This window comes from Heterodontus francisci, chromosome 1 (assembly GCF_036365525.1).
Source record: "Heterodontus francisci isolate sHetFra1 chromosome 1, sHetFra1.hap1, whole genome shotgun sequence".
Taxonomy (NCBI): domain Eukaryota; kingdom Metazoa; phylum Chordata; class Chondrichthyes; order Heterodontiformes; family Heterodontidae; genus Heterodontus; species Heterodontus francisci.
The window spans coordinates 60,256,984-60,276,331 of NC_090371.1; the positions used below are offsets into that span (position 1 = coordinate 60,256,984).

At 43.5% G+C, this 19,348-nt stretch overlaps 1 protein-coding gene across 1 annotated transcript in view; it reads left to right on the forward strand.

The window, feature by feature from the left end:
- oacyl (O-acyltransferase like) overlaps window positions 1-19,348 on the forward strand; it is a 72,548-nt gene that overhangs the window by 26,881 nt on the left and 26,319 nt on the right. The window contains exons 11-12 of the mRNA XM_068058148.1: window positions 13,340-13,505; window positions 18,770-18,849. Coding sequence (XP_067914249.1) covers window positions 13,340-13,505; window positions 18,770-18,849 — 246 coding nt within the window. The remainder of the gene's footprint in view (window positions 1-13,339; window positions 13,506-18,769; window positions 18,850-19,348) is intronic.

The following is a 19,348-nucleotide window of genomic DNA, read 5'->3' on the forward strand; positions in this document are numbered from 1 at the left end:
GCACTGTGGGTGTACCTACCCCAAATGGACTGCAGCAGTTCAAGAAGGCAGCTCACCACCACCTTCTCAAGGGCAATTAGGGATGGGCAATAATTGCTGGCATAGCCAGTGACGCCCACATCCCATGAATGAATTAAAAAAAAAGTTCTCCTGAACACATTTCAGAAATTCCTCCCCTTCCTTACCCTTTACTCTAACATTATCCCAGTTGATATTTGGATAACTGAAGTCCTCCAATATCACTACTCTATGGTTGTTGCATATCTGTGTGATTTTCCTGCAGATTTGCTCCTCTTTCGCTCTCTCTCTCTGCCAATCTGTTTAGAGGCCTATAGATTATCCCCAGTAGCACGATCATCCCCTTTTTGCTTCTCAGCTCTAACCAAATGAATTCTGCCTTGTCCCCTCAAAGTCATCCTCCCTATCCAACACTACAATGTCTTCCCTAATCAGTACTGCCATCCCACCTCCCTTTCTTCCTTCCCTATCTTTTCTGAACACTTTGTATCCCTGAATATGAACTGTCCAGTCTTCACCATCTTTAAGCCATGTTTCTATTATTGTCACTACATCATATTCCCAAAAAGGCTATTTGTGCTTGTAGCTTACCAACCTTATTCACCACACTTCGTGTGTTGACATACAAGCATTAAAAACCTGTCTTTGTATTCCTTATGGTCCTGCTTAGATTGCTCCTACTATAGCACTACTTCCTTTGCCAGTTCTATCCAACATGCTCACTCCTTTATGTACCTTATTCCTCTTTTCTACTTCTGTATGCTTGTGCCCATCCTCCTGCCAATTTAGATTAACGCCCCCCACCCCCTCCAACCACAACATGGCCTAAAAGAAATTACAGTGTTACTGCTGTTGTGTTTTCTCCTCCTTGTGTTTGTGTTGACTATACACAAATACCAACCACACATAAGGGATTGGTTAATAAATAATGTGAGTTCTTTAATGATGACTATGATCTCGACGCCGGGAGGGCCCAGCCCAATCCTTCTGGCGGCAGCGAGGCTCCATGGTGGCACCCCCAGCTGGGCGATGGGACCACAATCAAAATATTCAAATCAATAAAATGAATATATTTAAATAGACTTACCTGCGATCTTGCGGGCCCGCCGAGATCTTTGGCAGGGCAGCCGGCACGCCCGTGCCTTCAAATCCCCATCCAGGTAAACATGGTGCCACACTGGTGGGGAGGGGGGAGGAAGTAAGATTTTTCTGTGTGGGAGTGGGGGGCGGGGAGAATAGGGTCAAATAAACTTAATGGGTGTCGGGGATAGTGGGAAGGCTTGAACTTTAAACTTGGTGCAGTTTGTGGGGGAGGAGGGGGGTACAGAAGGACAGATGTAAAAGGTAAGTGTTTTATTTTGGGGGGAAGGGCCAATAGTTGTTGTAATTGTTATGGGGGATGTGGGAAAGTGGCAATATAAATTTATTTAATTTTGAGGGGTTACTTCTTTAAAAATGTAAATGTGCCGGCGGGTCTGGCTGTCCTTTAAAAGTGGTGCCTGCACCTGTGCACAGGCAACTGATGCCATTGCCAACAACGGACAGCCTGCCCCCTCCACGTGATTGGCGGGGGGAGGCAGATCACCCCAGCTAGAGAGCGGGAAACAGCGGGAGCGGAGCCGGAGCATAAAGAGACCAGGAGAGAGAGCGAGTGTTCATTCAAACAGCGGGACACAGCGAAAGCAGAGCCCGAGTTTAAAGAGACCGAGAGAGAGAGAGAGTTCATTCAGACAGCGGGACTTATCTTCGGGAGCAGTCCAGGCGTGCCGGAGTTTCGAAAAAAAAAAAGTCAACAGTGACATCACAGGAAAGCTGCAAGGCGATTGATTGGTGAGTAACAGCTGTTAGCGAATATCTCTAAATAGCTTGGTAAGTAACTAAAGTAAAGAGAAAGGTCTACAGTTCTTTTTAATGTAGTAGGTAGTGTTCTTTGGGGGGGAATCAAGGTACCTAGTGTAAATCTAATTTTTGGGTAATTTAAGGGAGTAAAAACAGTGAAAAATAAAGCAGAGTGTCATCACAGGAAAACCGTAAGTTCATTGGTTGGTAAGTAACTGCTAATTTGAATTACCTATTCTAAGTTGATTTCAGATTAAAAGTGAATAGGAAAAATATTTTACAGATTAAAAACTAAAGACCAGTCAGAAATTTAAAAAACAAATTAAAATCTAATCAAATAAAATAGAGATGCAGGGCCAGGCGATGTGTTGTACCTGCATGATGTGGGACTGGTGGACCCCATTGTGGTTCCTAGTGACCACATGTGTAGCAAGTGTTGGCTGCTCGAGGAACTCCGGCTCAGAGTTGATGAGCTGGAGTCTGAGCTTTGGACACTGCGACACATCAGGGAGGGGGGGGAGTTACCTGGATGCTGTGTTTCAGGAGGCAGTCACACCCCTTAGATTAACTACCGTGAATTTGGTCAGGGACAGGAGGGTGTGACTATGAGTAAGGCAGGTAGAGGGATCCAGGAGGTAGTGCTGCAGGAGTCTCAGCCATTGTCCTTGTCCAACAGGTTCAAGATTCTTGCTCCCTGTGTGGACAAGAGTAGAGACTGTAGGGAGGATGAGCAAACTGAGCACAGCACCGTGGTACAGGGAGCCATTCAAGTGGGGGGAGAAAAGAGAAAGGTAGTCGTAATCAGGAATAGTATAGTTAGGGGCATAGACACTGTTCTCTGTGGCCAGGATTGAGAGTCCCAAAGGCTCTGTTGCCTACCTGGTGCCAGGGTTGGGATATCTCATCTGGGCTGCAGAGGAACTTGGAGTGGGAGGGGAAAGATCCAGTTGTCATGGTCCACGTAGGTACCAATGATATAGAAAGAATGAGGTTAGAGGTTCTGCTGAGGGAATATGAGCCGCTAGGGGCGAAATTAAAAAGCAGAACCAAAAAGGTAATAATCTCCGGATTACTACCTGAGCCACAAGCAAATTGGCAAAGGGTCAATAAGATTAAAGAGGTAAATGCGTGGCTCAAAGATTGGGAGAAATGGGTTCGAATTCGTGTGACATTGGCACCAGTACTGGGGAAGGAGGGAGCTGTTCTGATGGGACGGGCTCCACCTGAATCATGCTGGGAGCAGAGTCCTGGTGAATCATATAACTAGGGCTGTAGATAGGGCTTTAAACTAAATAGTGGGGGGGAGGGTGCAGTTGCATGGAAACACAGGAAGTTAAAGGAGAAGGTAGGAGTGCAGGTTAGTGGTGAGGCTGGTGGTTACCAAACTGCAAGAAGTATACTGGTTAAACCAGAAGAGAGAAATAATTAAGAGGCGAATAAAGCATCAGTGCTGAGGGACAGGTTAGGGGGTATAGCCCAAATAAGAGTTCTATATACAAATGCAAGGAGTGTAAGAAATAAACTAGATGAGCTGCAGGCACAAATTCAAATGGAAGATTATGATGTGGTGGGCATTGTGGAGATGTGGCCGCAGGATGGTCAGGACTGGGAACTAAATATACCTGGTTATAAAGTTTACAGGAGGGACAGGGAAAATGGCAGAGGGGGTGGAGTAGCCTTACTGATTAGAAATAATATCATCTCATTGGTGAAGGATATAATGAGGGGAAAGCATCCAGTGGCGACCTTATGGGTGGAATTGAGGAACAGAAAAGAATCTAAAACTGTAATGGGTGTTGTGTATAGACCCCCTGGAGCAGTTCTGAGGTGTTAGATTGCACAAATTAGGCAAGTGTCTAACAAAGGCAGAGTAGTATTAATGGGGGATTTTAACTTACACATTGATTGGGAGAGGCAGACTAGCACCTGTCAGAAAGGTAGTGAAGTTTTGGAATGTGTCCGGGATAGTTTCCTACAGCAATATGTCCTAGACATAACAAGGGGACAGGCAATATTAGATTTAGTTTTGAGTAATGAGCCAAATTTAATTAGTAGCCTAACTGTGCGTGAACATTTTTCAAATAGTGATCACAACATGATCGAATTCAAGGTAACGTTTGAAAGTGAAAAGCACGAATCAGGTACTGGAATTTTAGACTTGGGTAAGGCTGACTTTACCATGCTGAGACTGAGACTGTCCATGGTAAACTGAGTAGATCTGTTAATGGGTCAAGTGACTGAAGAACAGTGGAGAATATTTAAAGAAACATTTAACGAAATACAGAGCAAGTATATACCCCTGAGAGGAAAAAGCTCCACTTCACAGAAAAAACAGCCATGGACAACTAAAGAGATTAGGGATAGCATAAAACAAAAAGAAATGGCTTACAAAAATGCAAAACGCAGCACAGATCCGGCCGAATGGGATCGATACAAAGACCAGCAAAGGGTCACAAAGCAGCTTATAAGAGCTACTAAAAGAGATTACGAAAGGAAACTTGCAAGTGACGTCAAAATCAATAAGAAGAAATTTTATAGTTACATAAAGGGAAAACGGGTGGTCAAGAGCAATGTAGGCCCACTAAGAGCTGAAAATGGAGATATGGTCATTGATAATGGGGAAATGGCAGACATATTGAACAATTACTTTGCCTTAGTATTTACAGTTGAAAAGGAGGATAACTTGCCGGAAGTCCAGAAAAAATTAATAGCCGATAGGGGACAGGGGCTTAATACAATTAACGTAAGTAAATCATCAGTAACAAGGAAATTAGTGGAACTAAAGAGTGAGAAATCCCCAGGATCTGACCGTTTCCATCCAAGGGTGTTAAAGGAAGTAGGGGAGCACATTGTGCGCCCTAACTATAGCCTTTCAGAGTTCCCTCGATTCAGGCGTGGTCCTTCTGGATTGGAAAGTTGCACATGTCACTCCACTTTTTAAGAAGGGTGAAAGGGGGAACCAAGGAAATTACAGACCAGTTAGCCCAACATCTGCGGTGGGCAAGTTGCTGGAGTCTATAATCGGGGATAGGGTGACTGAACACCTAGAAAAATTTCAGTTAATCAGGGACAGCCAGCATGGATTCATGACTGGAAGGTCATGCCTGACACATCTCATTGAATTTTTTGAAGAGGTGACTAAGGTAGTGGACAGGGGAGTGTCTATAGATGTTATTTTTATGGACTTCCAGAAGGCATTTGATAAAGTCCCACATAAGGGACTGTTAACTAAGGTAGAAGTCCATGGAGTTGAGGGCAAATTATTGACATGGTTTGAAAGTTGGTTGAGTGGTAGGTGACCGAGAGTGGGGATAATGGGTAAGTACTCCGACTGGCAGGATGTGACTAGTGGTGTCCCGCAGGGATCTGTGTTGGGGCCTCAATTATTCACATTATTCATTAACGACTTGGATGATGGCATAGTAAGTCATATATCCAAGTTTGCTGATGATACAAAGTTAGGTGGCATTGTAGACAGTCTCAATGATAGCATAAAATTGCAAAGAGATATTGACAGACTAGGTGAGTGGGCAAAACTGTGGCAGATGGATTTCAATGCGGGCAATGTGTGAGGTTATCCATTTTGGACCAAAAAAGGATAGAGCAGGGTACTTTCTAAATGGGAAGAGGTTAAGTACAGTGGATGTCCAAAGAGACTTGAAGGTTCAGGTGCTTAGATCTTTAAAATGCCACGAGCAAGTGCAGAAAATAATCAAAAAGGCTAATGGAATGCTAGCATTTCTATCTAGAGGATTGGAGTAAAAGGACACAGAGATTATGCTGCAGCTGTACAAACCGTTAGACCCCACTTGGAGTACTGTGAGCTGTTCTGGGCACCACACCTGAGGAAGGATATAGTGGCCTTGGAGGGAGTGTAACGTAGGTTTACAAGAATGATACCTGGACTACAGGGGTTAAGTTACGAGGAGAGATTACACAAATTAGGACTGTTTTTGCTCAAATTTAGAAGGTTAAGGGGTGATCTGATCGAAGTCTTCAAGATATTAACAGGAAAAGACAGGCTAGATAAAGATAAACTATTTCCACTGGTTGGAGATTCTAAAACTAAGGGGCATAGTTTAAAAATTAGGACCAGACCGTTCAGGAGAGATGTTAGGAAGCACTTCTTCATGCTAAGGGTGGTAGAGGTTTGGAACTGTCTCCCACAAACAGCAGTTGAAGCTGGAACAGTTGTTAATTTTAAATCTGAGATAGATAGATTTTTGTTAAGCAAAGATATTAAGGGTTATGGGCCAAAGGCCGGTATATGGAGTTAGGCCACGGATCAGCCATGATCTCATTGAATGGCGGGACAGACTCGAGGGGCTGAATGGCTGACTCCTGTTCCTATCTTCCGATGTTCCTAGCCGCTGAGTGGGAGATTGCGGCGGCTGTTTGGCGGGCTGACATTTTTTGAGCTCGCCGCTGAGATCAGTGGCGGGCTCTTAAAATCCAGCCCACAGAGTAGAAGTCACATGGTACATTACATCATTTCCTTTACACTGTTGTACATCAAAAACATAACCGCACTTTCTTAAAGGTGTAACACTACAACTACTGATATCTTCAAACTGATTTCTATTGTCAGAACGCCATTAAGTAATCCTGAATGACCAGTTTCTATTGGTAAGTGAAATGCACAATGTTAAATGGGAGAGTATAGGATGTAATCAAGACATTATGCACTAATTTATTTGCCACTACCTGGGAACAGATGAATGCTGCCTGCACACTTTAAAAACTTGATTGTCGAATCAGATTAGAGAAAAATGGCATTACAGATCTCCACCAAGTTTTCGAATTGTAAACATCACAATATGCCTAAAAATCAGGTGTTTTGAATCAGGAAATCTATGCTGATATCTCATCTTTCCCCTAGGCACTTGGTAGCCTGTGGTGTGAACATTGACTTTAGTAACTTCTGCTGTATCTCCCATTTTCCTTACCGTATGGGATGAATGTGATGAGAAATGCATTGACATTTTGGCTATAGAGCCTTCATCAGAACACTTTTCTGATGGTGAGGCAGGTTCTATGTTTGCTGTGTTGACCTTTTTTCTCTGTTCATGACTGTGAACCTACTGTGTGTTTTGAGCATTTTCTTTTTCCATTTCAGACCCCTGCATGGATAAGTTTGTTTCTCTGTATTTCCTTCAGGTTTCCCAATTTCCTGCCACAGTCCATGTCTGGACCTTTCCCATGCCTTTTAGCATGTCTTTTCATTGCCTCACTGAGATGATCTTTTGCATCATTTAGTATTTTCCACATTTTTTATTGAGCAGTTTACAACCATTGAAGTGTCTATTGATTCTTCCTAACTCTTTCTCTTTATTTTTCTTCACCCTACTAAGGGGCTTTATGTCTTCCAGTTTTCAATTCTAATAAAGGGTTCACACCTGATGTATTAACCTGTCTCTTTCTATAAATGCTGACTGACAGCATTTTCTGTTCTAACTTCAGATTTCCAGAATTTCCATATTTCATCTATTTATCAGTACTATCTAATATCTGGACATGTATTAGTTGATCAGCATGTCAAGAAGCCCATAGGCGATAAGATGCTTTTGTTCAAATGTGTTTACAAAGGTAAGTTCAGGGGTTCTGAATCCAGAGGGTTTCCTATATCTTACGAATGTCTTCAGTATCAATGCCAAAGCTTGTCCATTTTAATTAGGGTGATCAGCTGTCACTGTAAGTGTAAATTTATTAGATGACACACAGATGCCGAGATTAAATTTATGTGCTCCTGTTGCAAAGAAGAAAGTTACATCCTAGAGCTGATCTCAGCTGGAGACTTACTGAATAGGAGAATATCCTGGAACTATATTTGCCTTGGAAAGTTCTCTGTCAATTAGATGAGCTGTCTAAGATAATTTGTTCTTAATAGCCTCACACATAAATTCAATTTAATAAGTTAGAATGTATGCAACTGTGAACATACGTGCTTGATATTAATGAACACGTCAATGATTTTCCTCATAATTTAACCATTGACAAAAGAATTTCAGAAAAATGTCAAAGAAACAAAGAATCTCGTGATATTTAGTTTGAGACTATTGCATAGGCATATCAAAGAGTGTCCCCAGCTCGTATACAATTATAACAGCAAAGTAGAAGAAAGTACTCCCCTTGGTGCACGCTAAAGAATGTTTTCAAACTCTGACTGAGTGCTTGAAAGATTTCGTGAGTTTTACTGATCAATCCAGTCGATTACCATCCAATCAGCCTACTCTCAATCATCAGTAAAGTGATGGAAGGTGTCATCAACATTGCGCATCAAGTGGCACTTGCTTAGCAATAACCTGCTCAGTGATGCTCAGTTTGGGTTCTGCCAGGGCCACTCAGCTCCTGACCTCATTACAGCCTTGATTCAAACATGGGCATAGGAGCTGAACTGAAGAGGTGAGGTGAGAGTGACTGCCCTCGACATCAAGGCAGCATTTGACCGAGCATGGCATCGAGGAGCCCTAGCAAAACTGTAGTCAATGGGAATCAGGGGGAAAACCCTCTGCTAGTTGGAGTCATCCCTAGCACAAAGGAAGATGGTTGTGGTTGTTGGAGGTCAATCATCTGAGCTCCAGGACATCACTGCAGGAGTTCCTCAGGCTAGTGTCCTAGGCCCAACCATTTTCAGCTGCTTCATCAATGACCTTCCCTCAATCATAAAGTCAGAAGTGGCGATGTTCGCTGATGATTGTACATTGTTCAGCACCACTTATGACTCCTCAGATACTGAAGCTATCTGTGTAGAAATGCAGCAAGACTTGGACAATATCCAGGCTTGGGCTGATAAGTGGCAAGTAACATTCGTGCCACACAAGTGCCAGGCAATGTCGATCTCCAACAAGAGAGAATCTAACCATCTCCCCTTGACATTCAATGGCATTACCATTGCTGAAGCCCCCACTATCAACATCCTAGGAGCCATCATTGATCAGAAACTGAACTGGAGTAGCCATACAAATACCGTGGCTACAAGAGCAGGTCAGAGGCTAGGAATCCTGAGGCGAGTAACTCACCTCCTGAATCCTCAAAGCCTATCCACCATGTACAAGGCATAAGTCAGGAGTGTGATGGAACACTTGCCTGGATGGGTGTAGCTCCAACAACACTCGAAACTCGACACCATCCAGGACAAAGCAGTTCACTTGATTGGCACCCCATATACAAACATTCACTCCCTCCACCACCGAAGCACAGTGGCAGCAGTGTGTCCCATCTACAAGATGCACTGCAGCAATGCACCAATGCTCCTTAGACAGCACCTTCCAAACCTGCGACCTCTACCTACTAGAAGGAGAACGGCAGCAAGTGCATGGGAACACCACCACATGCAAATTTCCCTCGAGGTCACACACCATCCTGACTTGGAAATATATCGCCATTCCTTCACTGTTACTGGGTCAAAATGCTGGAACTCCCTTCCTAACAGCACTGTGGGTGTACCTACCCCACATGGACTGCAGCGGTTCAAGAAGGCAGCTCACCACCACCTTAAGGGCAATTAGGGATGGGCAATAAATGCTGGCCAGTGACACCCACATCCCATGAATGAATTTAAAAAAAAAAAAGAAAACATACCATTGCTTGCAGTATCTGCATGTTAACATTTTTGTGATTCGTGTACAAGGATAACCAAATCCCTCCGAATACCAACATTTTCCCGGCACTCACCTTTTAGAAAAATATTCTCCTTTTCCATTTGTTCTACCCCAGTGGCCAATTTCACACTTCCCCACATTATTCTCCATCTGCAACCTTCTTACATATTCATTTAACCAGTCTGTGTATCCCTTTGCATGCTATGTCATTCTCACAGCTTACTTTCCCACCTAGCTTTGTATTGTCTGCAATTTTGGATACATTACACTTGATTCCTTCATTTAAGTGCCCAGAATTAAACACAACATTCCAGTGATTTATAAATATTTAGCATAACTTCCTTGTTTTTGTGCTCTATGCCTCTGTTTATAAAGCCAAGGATCCCATATGCTTTTTAAGTAGCTTTCCCAACTGATCATGCCACCTTCAAAGATTAATGTATGTACAATTCCAGGTCTCTGTCTCTGAACCTCCTTTAAAACTGTATCATTTAGTTTATATTGCCACTTCTGACCAAAATGCATCACTTCAACACTTCTCTAAATTAAGGTTTTCCCATTTCACCAGTCTATGTCCTCCTGAAGTCTGTTACTATTCCTCTCACTATTTATAAGTTGTGTGCCATCTGCAAAGTTTGAAATTATGCCTGGTATACTCAAATCCAGGTCTTTAATTTATATCAAAATGGCCCTAACATTAACCCTGGGTGACAAAACTGTATACGTCCCTCTAGTGTGAAATACAACCATTCACTACTCCTCTCTGCTTTCTGTCCCTTGGCCAATTTCGTAACTACGTTGTTACTGCCCCTTTAGTACCATGGGCTTCAATTTTACTCATCTATTTATATGGCCATTTGAAAGTTGGGGGAGATGGTGGCATAGTGGTAATGTCACTGGACTAGTAATCTAGAGGCCCAGGTTAATGCCCTGGGGACTTGGGTTCCAATCCCACTGTAGCAGCTGGTGGGATTTAAATCCAGTTAATAAAAAAAAAAAACCTGGAATTGAAAGTCTCAGTAATGGTGCCATGAAACTATCATTGATTGTCATAAAAACCCATCTAGTTCACGAATATCCTTTAGGGAAGGAAATCTACTATCCTTATCTGGTCTGGCCTACACGTGACTCGAGACCCACAGCAATGTGGTTGACTTTTAACTGCCCTCTGAAATGGCCTAGCAAGTCATTCAGGTGTCAAGGGCAATTAGAGATGGGCAACAAATGCTGGCCTTGCCAGTGATGCCCATAATCCCATGAAAGAATAAAAAAATTTAGTAAATTCAACGATTCAAATCTGGAATTGAAAGCTAGTCTCAGTAATGGTGCCATAAAACTATCATTGATTGTCATAAAAGCCCATCTGGTTCACTAATGTCCTGGGAAGGAAATCTGCCATCTTTACTTGGTCTGGCCTACATGTGACCCACAAGAACAAAGAACAGGGCGGCACAGTGGCGCAGTGGTTAGCACCGCAGCCTCACAGCTCCAGCGACCCGGGTTCAATTCTGGGTACTGCCTGTGTGAAGTTTGCAAGTTCTCCCTGTGTCTGCGTGGGTTTCCTCCAGGTGCTCCGGTTTCCTCCCACAAGCCAAAAGACTTGCAGGTTGATAGGTAAATTGGTCATTATAAATTGCCCCTAGTATAGGTAGGTGATAGGGGAATATAGGGACAGGTGAGGATGTAGTAGGAATATGGGATTAGTGTAGGATTAGTATAAATGGGTCGTTAATGGTCGGCACAGACTCGGTGGGCCGAAGGGCCTGTTTCAGTGCTGTATCTCTCTTTTTAAAAAAAAAAGTACAACACAGGAACAGGCTATTCGGCCCTCCAAGCCTGCGCCGATCTTGATGCCTGCCTAAACTAACACCTTCTGCACTTCCGGGGCCCATATCCCTCTATTCCCTTCCTACCACAGCAATGTGGTTGACTCTGACTCTTAATTTCCCTCTGAAATGGCCTAGCAAGCCCCTCAGTTCAAGGGCAATTAGGGATGGCCAATAAATGCCAGCGATGCCCACATCCCATGAAAGGATATATATAAAAAAAAAACATCAATCGCACTTTATCATCCTTCTCTGTTACTTAATCAAAGAACTCAATCAAAGTAGTCAAACACAATGGGCTGCATTTTAAGAGTCCACCGTCGAAGTATTCATTTGCATAGCCGTAGTACCCGCCCCCCGCGATGAAATGGAGGGGGCGGGCAAGCGTTGCAGGTAATGGCGTCCGACGCCATTTTTAAAGGGCTTACAGCACTCAATGGACATTTAAAAATTAAAGGGACAGCTAAGTAGAATTTCCACAAAACAGATTTCAATGAACTTTAAATGCATTTCCCCCCCCCCCCCCACCCCCCCCCACCCCATGGCATTTCCAGACACTCGTGCCCTTTTACCCCCTGGAATTCGAATATGGACAATTTGACCTTCTGCACCCCCTCCCCACCAAAGTTCGGCAACTTTGCCCTTTACCTCTTCCCATCACCCCCCGACCAATTCGCATCATTGTTACCCTGCTTCCCCCTCCCCCACACAGAAAAAATACTACACACCCCTCCCCACAGGTGCTGTGCCACGTTTCACCAAATGGGGACTGCCCGAATGTCGGCTGCCCGAATGAAGATCGGTGCAGGAGGCGACGGGACCTGCATTAAATCAGGTATTTAAATTAGTTTACATATTGAAATGGCGGCCACCACGAGGCCTTGCCATCGCCGCTGAAATTGCACGGGGCCTGCCTCCGTTGGGGTCAGTGATGAGCCTCTGCCACACCGATCTTCATTGCCCCCCCACCCCGCCACTGTTCTCGTCTTTAGTTGGAGGGTCTATCCCTCTCCTTCCTTTAAACTTGGGTGCAACATTTGCCATCCTTCCGTCCTCTCCCATAGCTAAGAATTGATTTACTTTGACTTCCATTTCACTCTTTTCAACCTTGGTAGTGATCAACTCTTTATAACTTGGAAAGAAAAAGTTATCTTAAAGCCCATTTTGAAACTTTCAAAGAAACTAACATTAAAATTCCTTAATATCTGATTTTGCTTTAACGTCAAAGTTTATATTTCCTTTCATTTGCTAGTTTCTGTGGAAAGATAGCAGTGAATATAAAACTAGGAACACTGCTTTCTACTCATACTTACGCTTTTGCTAAAATTAGCAAATGGTAGAAAATGTGCCCCTAAGTGAGTCAGATCAAGAAAAGCAATGTAACCTAAAATTAGTGCTATTAATTAAAAAAATTATTATAATGGTACATTATAACAACAGGTTGTGACAGGACTAGGTACAACTGTCAGCATTAATCAATATGCCTTATGGAGCTATTGCGTTTGCGGTTGTCTTATTGAAGATTTTATAATTGAAGTGAACACAATGTCAGGTCTGAGGTATAAATTGTTGCCTCAGAAGGGGTTTCACTGCAGTGTGGTATTTTGTGGGAATGGTTACTAGTGATAATGGTTGACTTACCTTCTCCCAAACTGTGAAGGGAACATTTGCAGCATATCTTGTTTGTAAGCTATCTTTTCCATGCAATGAGAAAAGCTTGCTAGTTAAAATGGTGTAATGTGTAACACCATGTTAAATCTATCATTTACATTCTGCCTTTATTCTGGGAGTTGGATTCTTTGGCTTGACATTTTAGGTATCTGAATATCCAACTGCAGAATAGAAATTTATTTGTTGTAGTTTTTAATGCCATTTCTTATATTTGCGGTGATATGCCAGAATAGATGGATCCAATTATCTGCTCAATCTCCTTTCTGTAGTTTTGTTGTTATAATAAATAATAGTGGATATTTTATAGGATCTATCTGTCTATGTGTGTATATATATAAATGCGATGAAACCAAATTGTTTAGCATTCTTTTCCTTTATTTTCAGAATTCTTCCACTTTATATCTACACGATGTGCTTACTTATTGGGATTTTTTCGCTTATTCCCTGGATGTCCTTGGGAGAAAATGCAAAGTCCCATTTGGATAAATGCAGGAGGTCCTGGTGGACAAATCTGTTGTTTCTTAACAACTTTATTTTGCTTGACCAACATGTAGGTTTCTTCAGAATAAAAAAACTGTTTATTATCAATAGATCATTTATGGTATAGAGGGTAACCTTGTGTGGATATTTGATGTTTTCGGACTTCCATTATTATTTAAATTATGTGACCAGTGTTTAAGCTATAATATGGTGCTAAATAGAACCACAGGTTTAGTTATTGGGAAAGATAATGGCCTTGATATTAAATCCCCATGATGGGTTGCAGAAGGTCGGAATATGGTTAAAAATGGAAAATGGGGTATGCGAACCTAGCCAACTACGTATGCACATGCTGCCATTTTCAGAGCAATCCATCTCATGAAGTGTTAGTATCTCCCCATGGAGAAGCAGGACACTTCATTAACATATTTAAATCCAGCTTTCACAGTGCAATTGAGATGATTTAAATGAGCAGTTGCCATGTTGGTTTCCTTGGGTTCAGGAAATCTGGCAGCAAAAGGCAACTAGTGTCTTTTAAGCACTTCTTGTGGGTCAGGAGGAGCTTTTCCCTGGCCACTTAAGAAAGCCTTTGGCTTCCTCCCTCCTTTCCCCATCCTGATTGAAGTGACATCCCCCAAACCACACCTCAAACACTGATCTCTAGACTCACCCGCCCACCCATGCTGAGCTCACTCTTCCCCATCACCCCCTCCTTTTCAAGCTCTGACCTCTTACTACCCCCTTCCTGAATGCTAGGGACCATCCCTAAGAGCCTCCTGTCAATTTGGCCGGCTGCCTGGCAGGAAATGGAGGAAAAGAATTATAACAAGGTCCTGCTGTTGAATTCAGCAGGCACACCGTGACACCAACATTGCTGGATGTTTCACGTGCTACGGTGCATCCCTGCACCTTCCCTGACTCCCTATAAGTATTGGGGCCAATGATTCAATGCACAATGAATGCACTGATAGAATATATTTGGTACATGTAGAAGGAGGGACAATGGCTGCATCAGTTGTGTGATTATGTCCCGATTTTACGGTCAGTGGCGAAGGAGCGGTGCTCACCGTTCACCTTGAGAAAACTGCTCACAAAGTTTTTGTGGGCTCTGGAGCTGCTGCATTCAGGCTTCCTCCATTCCAACCTCAATTTGAACTTGGCAGCTTCTACAGGGAATCTGTTGAGTCTGAGAACATGGTAGGCAGCAGAGAAGCTGATCACCCATCAAATGGAGACTTCTCACAGACAGCAAAGCTAGAAAAATAAATTATATTTAAATTATTGTACAGAAAGTGAAATATAGATGGAACATAGACATGGGATTAAGGAAGAAATTTTGACAGCAAAGCACAAATTTTAGACTTTAAAAAAAATTTGGAACTTTTTAATTTTCTTTTGAGAGAATGAGACTCCATACTTATAAAATTAATTTTTCAGGTAGTTTTTCAGCAGTAATAATGACTTACACTGTTAAAAATTCAGTAACTCCTGATTGAACAATGTTTAAGATTTTCATTGGTATTTACAGTGAGAATAGTGGGTAATTAATTTCAGTTCATGCCAAATCAGTGATTCAGTGTTGATTCTATCAATGAAGACTGCAACAGTGCACCATATGGAGGAGTGGAGTATCTCTGACAGAAACCTCCAGATTTCTGCATTTACCTGCGTTTGTGTGGACGTCATAAATTGCTGTCAGTTTTACCCAGTAATAACAGCAAATGCTGACAGCCTTGCCATTATTGCTCCCACTAATTCCAGGCCTATATTTTATACTAGAGACATGGGTTTGAATCTCAAATCTGATAGTTGCTCGACTAATTACCTAAGTCTAATTGGAGTAGATAATCACACCACAAATATATTGTGTTGGATTTTCATTATGGAGGCAGTAAACAGGAACGGGGTCTGCATTTGGGACTGCAACCTGCCTGCTGTGGGAAGCTGATATCAATTGCAATTTTCAACTGGGAAAGCCCTTAATTGGTATGGAGACAGGTTTCCTGCCCTCTTAGTGCCAGTGGGATTGAAAATGGCAGTGGGTCATTTAAAGTGTAGGGTCCATGTAGACTTCCACGGCAACCATCACTGAGGCTGCTGGTTGTCCTGAGGGAGAGATCTGTCTTCCACAGCACTAGAGAGAAGCGAGATGTCACAGGGGAGCTGGAGGCCTAGCACTAGGCACAGGGCAGACCCTCTCTTCATTGATGCCCATCTGGATGTAATGCTAGAGGCCATGATGGAGAAGATGGATGTCCTCTTCCCAGAAGGTGGCAAGAGAAGGTCACCTTGTTGTGCAGCACCTCTTTATTCAGTGTTATCCTCCTCCTCGCTAATCTCCTACTTCTCCCCTGATGAGCTGTCTCCTTCCAGGGCCTCACTGTCCTCAAGATCCACACCTCTCAGGAGGTCCATGTTATGAAGAGCACAGCAGAACACCATAATGACCGCGACCCTTGCAGGAGGGCATTGGAGGGTGCCACCCGACCAATCCAGACACCAGAATCACATCTCCACAAACCCAATGCCTGCTCAATGGTTGGCTTGCTGAGCAGGGGTATTAGTTGTTTCACTTCTGTATCTCTATCTGGGGCTCCCGTAGAGGGGTCAAGAGCCATCTCTTCAAGGGATTTCCTTTGTCCACTTGGAGCCAGCTTTGCACTTTAGGAGATGGAGTGAAGGACTGAGGGAGCCTGGACTGGCGAAGGATGAAGGAGTTATGGCAGCTGCCAAGAAAGTGAATGCACACATGGAGGAAGCTGTTGTTCTGTTTGCAGACCAGTTGGACATTGAGGGAGTGGAAGCCCTTCCTGTTGATGGATCTCAATGGCTGGGCTCTGGGTGCCTTGATGGCCACATGGGGGAAGCAATGATGCCCTGCACCTGGAGGAATCCAGCGTTGGAGTCTGAACCCATCTGTGTCAAAGTGGATGTAGTCCCTGCCCTTCTGAAAAGGACATCCATAACATGCCTGATGGCTGACTGTGAGATGCTACCTAGATCCACAGCTGATCCCTGGAACGACCCATTTGAATAGACGTTCAGGGCGACGGAGACTTTGATAGCTACAGGTAGGGGGATGCCATGAGGGCCATTATGGATCAGAGCACACAGGACTGAGAACATCTGCCTGGATAGGCACAGCTTCCTGTGACACTGGCACTCTGTCATTTGCAGGTAGCTGACTCTTGGCCTGTGCATCCAATATCTTGGGTAGCACCTTCTTCCTCTTGCAGCAACAACCCCCCCTCGACCCCGCCACCACCCCTCTGTACTCCTCTGGCCTCCTGCTGTCCAGGAGGTTGCATCTACTGCAGCTCATCCTGGCTGCTCTGTCCAATGTCAGAGTATCTTGTTCCCATTTGAACTCCCTCAACTGAGCTTTGTACATTCACCAGACCTTCCCCTGCCAATCCCAGATGCTCCTGTGATGCCAGCAGGCTGACGTCCCTCACCGGATTCCTGCGACTATCCACTGTGAAATGCAACTCTTCCAGCTGCAGCAATAGTTACTCTAAGGCACATCTGCAGCAGCTGAGCTTTATTTGCTGCCTCTGCTTTATTTATTTATTTATCAGCCCTTCCCATGGCCTTTATGAGCCTCCACACTGTTCACGTCTTCACAACCCTGTTGTATTCCCCTGTTGGCATCTTCCCTATTCCCAGCCTTCAAAAATTGTGAGCTGATACTGACAAGCCCGTTAATGGGCCCTTTAATGAGCTGAACAGGCAATTAATTGGACTAGAGCGCCCGGCCCGTTCCCTCATTGCCCGTGTCCCTTTAAAAATGGTGTTGCGTTCCAGAGGAGGTGGGTCCCAGTGCCGACCTCTGGGAATGCAATCTTCAAATCACGCTTGCCTCCATTCTCGCAATCAGCTGGCTTTGATGATTTGGCCTGTTATATCTAATTAATATGTGGATGGTTAGTACTACCCGATCTTCAACCTTATACACCCTAGTCAACATGGCCACATTCATTTAAAGTTATTAGTGCTTCCATGCAAAGGTTTTGAATTTAAAGTGAGCTGAGGAGAGGGTTTTTTTTTTTAGACCATCGATAAATGCACTACATGTGTATGTAAGCCATACTCCTCAGTTTTCTTCCTTAGGCTATGTCAAAATAGCTTATCTCAGCTTGAATGGTAGTCCAGAAGTGGGAGCAAGGGAATATCAACCATGATTCTTACTTCTGATCAATATGCAGCGATCCCTGGTGGAAAGTGTGGCATTGAGTTTGGATAGGTTCAGATTTTACTAAAATGCTGCTGCAACTCTCAGACAATGAATGGTATGCTAACATTGGTTGATTGCCATGACTGGAACCATACTGCAGGAGAGGGTAGAAATTCCAGTGATGCTGTTTGTGCAGCCGCAGTTCTGTCTGGCTCATTGATTCTGTCAGGACCCTATCCCAAATACTGGAAAAGGGGTCAGTAACATATGGAGGTCATGGGAGAATGTCTGCACCTGATATGGTGCAACAAGACGTCCACCTAGCATGATCAGTAGAATCGTGGAGTGGCATTCTACTGCTCCAGAGGAGACACAATCTGGTTTTTCAAAAGACCAAAAGGGTTGCAAAATATTTCAATTAGCTTCCCAGACTGGTAGGTCTTAGTGCTCCTCAACCTTTATCTGTCCCATTTAAAATTGACTTATACTCCCAATGTGGTCTACTTGCAGCCTGGCTGGCGCCCATACCTACTTCTGCAGACATAGATTTGGCCTATCTGACAATATTTCCAGGGTTGCCTGGGAACCCCTAGAGTAACTGCCTCAAATTGCTATGAAGGTGTGGAGAGGAATAGAGGAAATGCATGCTTTCCCCTCTGTCAGAATGCTGTGGCAGGTTGGAAATTGGAGGATCTGCCCCTAATTCTGGTGTCTCTGCCTCAGCTGTGCTCAAATGTCACCCCAAAAAAGAGCAGGATTTCTTGGTTGGGATATTCTAAGAGATAAAAGAAACTGAATGCTAAACATTTAATATGAAATAGCTTATCAAAAAAATTTGTGTTTGCAGTGATATAAAAACAAGAAATGCTGGAACCACTCTGCAGGTCCGGCAGCATCTGGGGAAAAAGAAGCAGAGCCAACGCTTCGGGTCAGTGACCCTTCCTCGGAACTGACAAATATTAGAAATTTCTAAATAAGATTTCTAAATAAAAACATTTCTAATATTTGTCAGTTCCGAGGAAGGGTCACTGACCCGAAGCATTGGCTCTGCTTCTCTTTCCACAGATGCTGTCGGACCTGCTGAGTGGTTCCAGCATTTCTTGTTTTTATTTCAGATTTCCAGCATCTGCAGTATTTTGCTTTTATTTTTGTGTTTGCAGTGCTTGGGTTGGACATGGTATCTTGCAAATGACTTCCAGTTTTACATCACGACACCTCTTTTCATCTTTCTGCTGCACAGGTAAGCTTTATTATTTATCGGTATTAAGCTGTTGCTGTTATAAAAAGCAATTACATTGGATGCCCAGTGGTTCAGTGGTTGTTGCACTGGCGTTCTCTGATTTTCTGATTGCTTCTCTGGTCGGACATTAGTAAGTGGTGGGTTATCAGCATACTCTCAAGCACTGGAGTGCTGATCTCACCTGATTTTACAGGGTTCATTTCTTTTACTTAATGTGGATGATCTCCAGGCCTACCTTAAATCAACCATTGGGAACTTGTCAGAGGGAGGCAAAAAATCAAATGCAAGCAGCCCTTACTGACTTGCTCACAAGTGGTGATAGGCAAAAGCAAAGGATGTGGCCACTTAAAAGAAAGAGGCTACTTACAGGGAGTGAGAATGTTGGTAGCCTTTGAATATTTGTAATGTTTACCAGTTAATCTCCTGTGTTGTTGGACACACAGAATCAAGAGCAAGTGTAATGTTTAGGTGAAACAGAGTATACGAGCTGGATTCTATA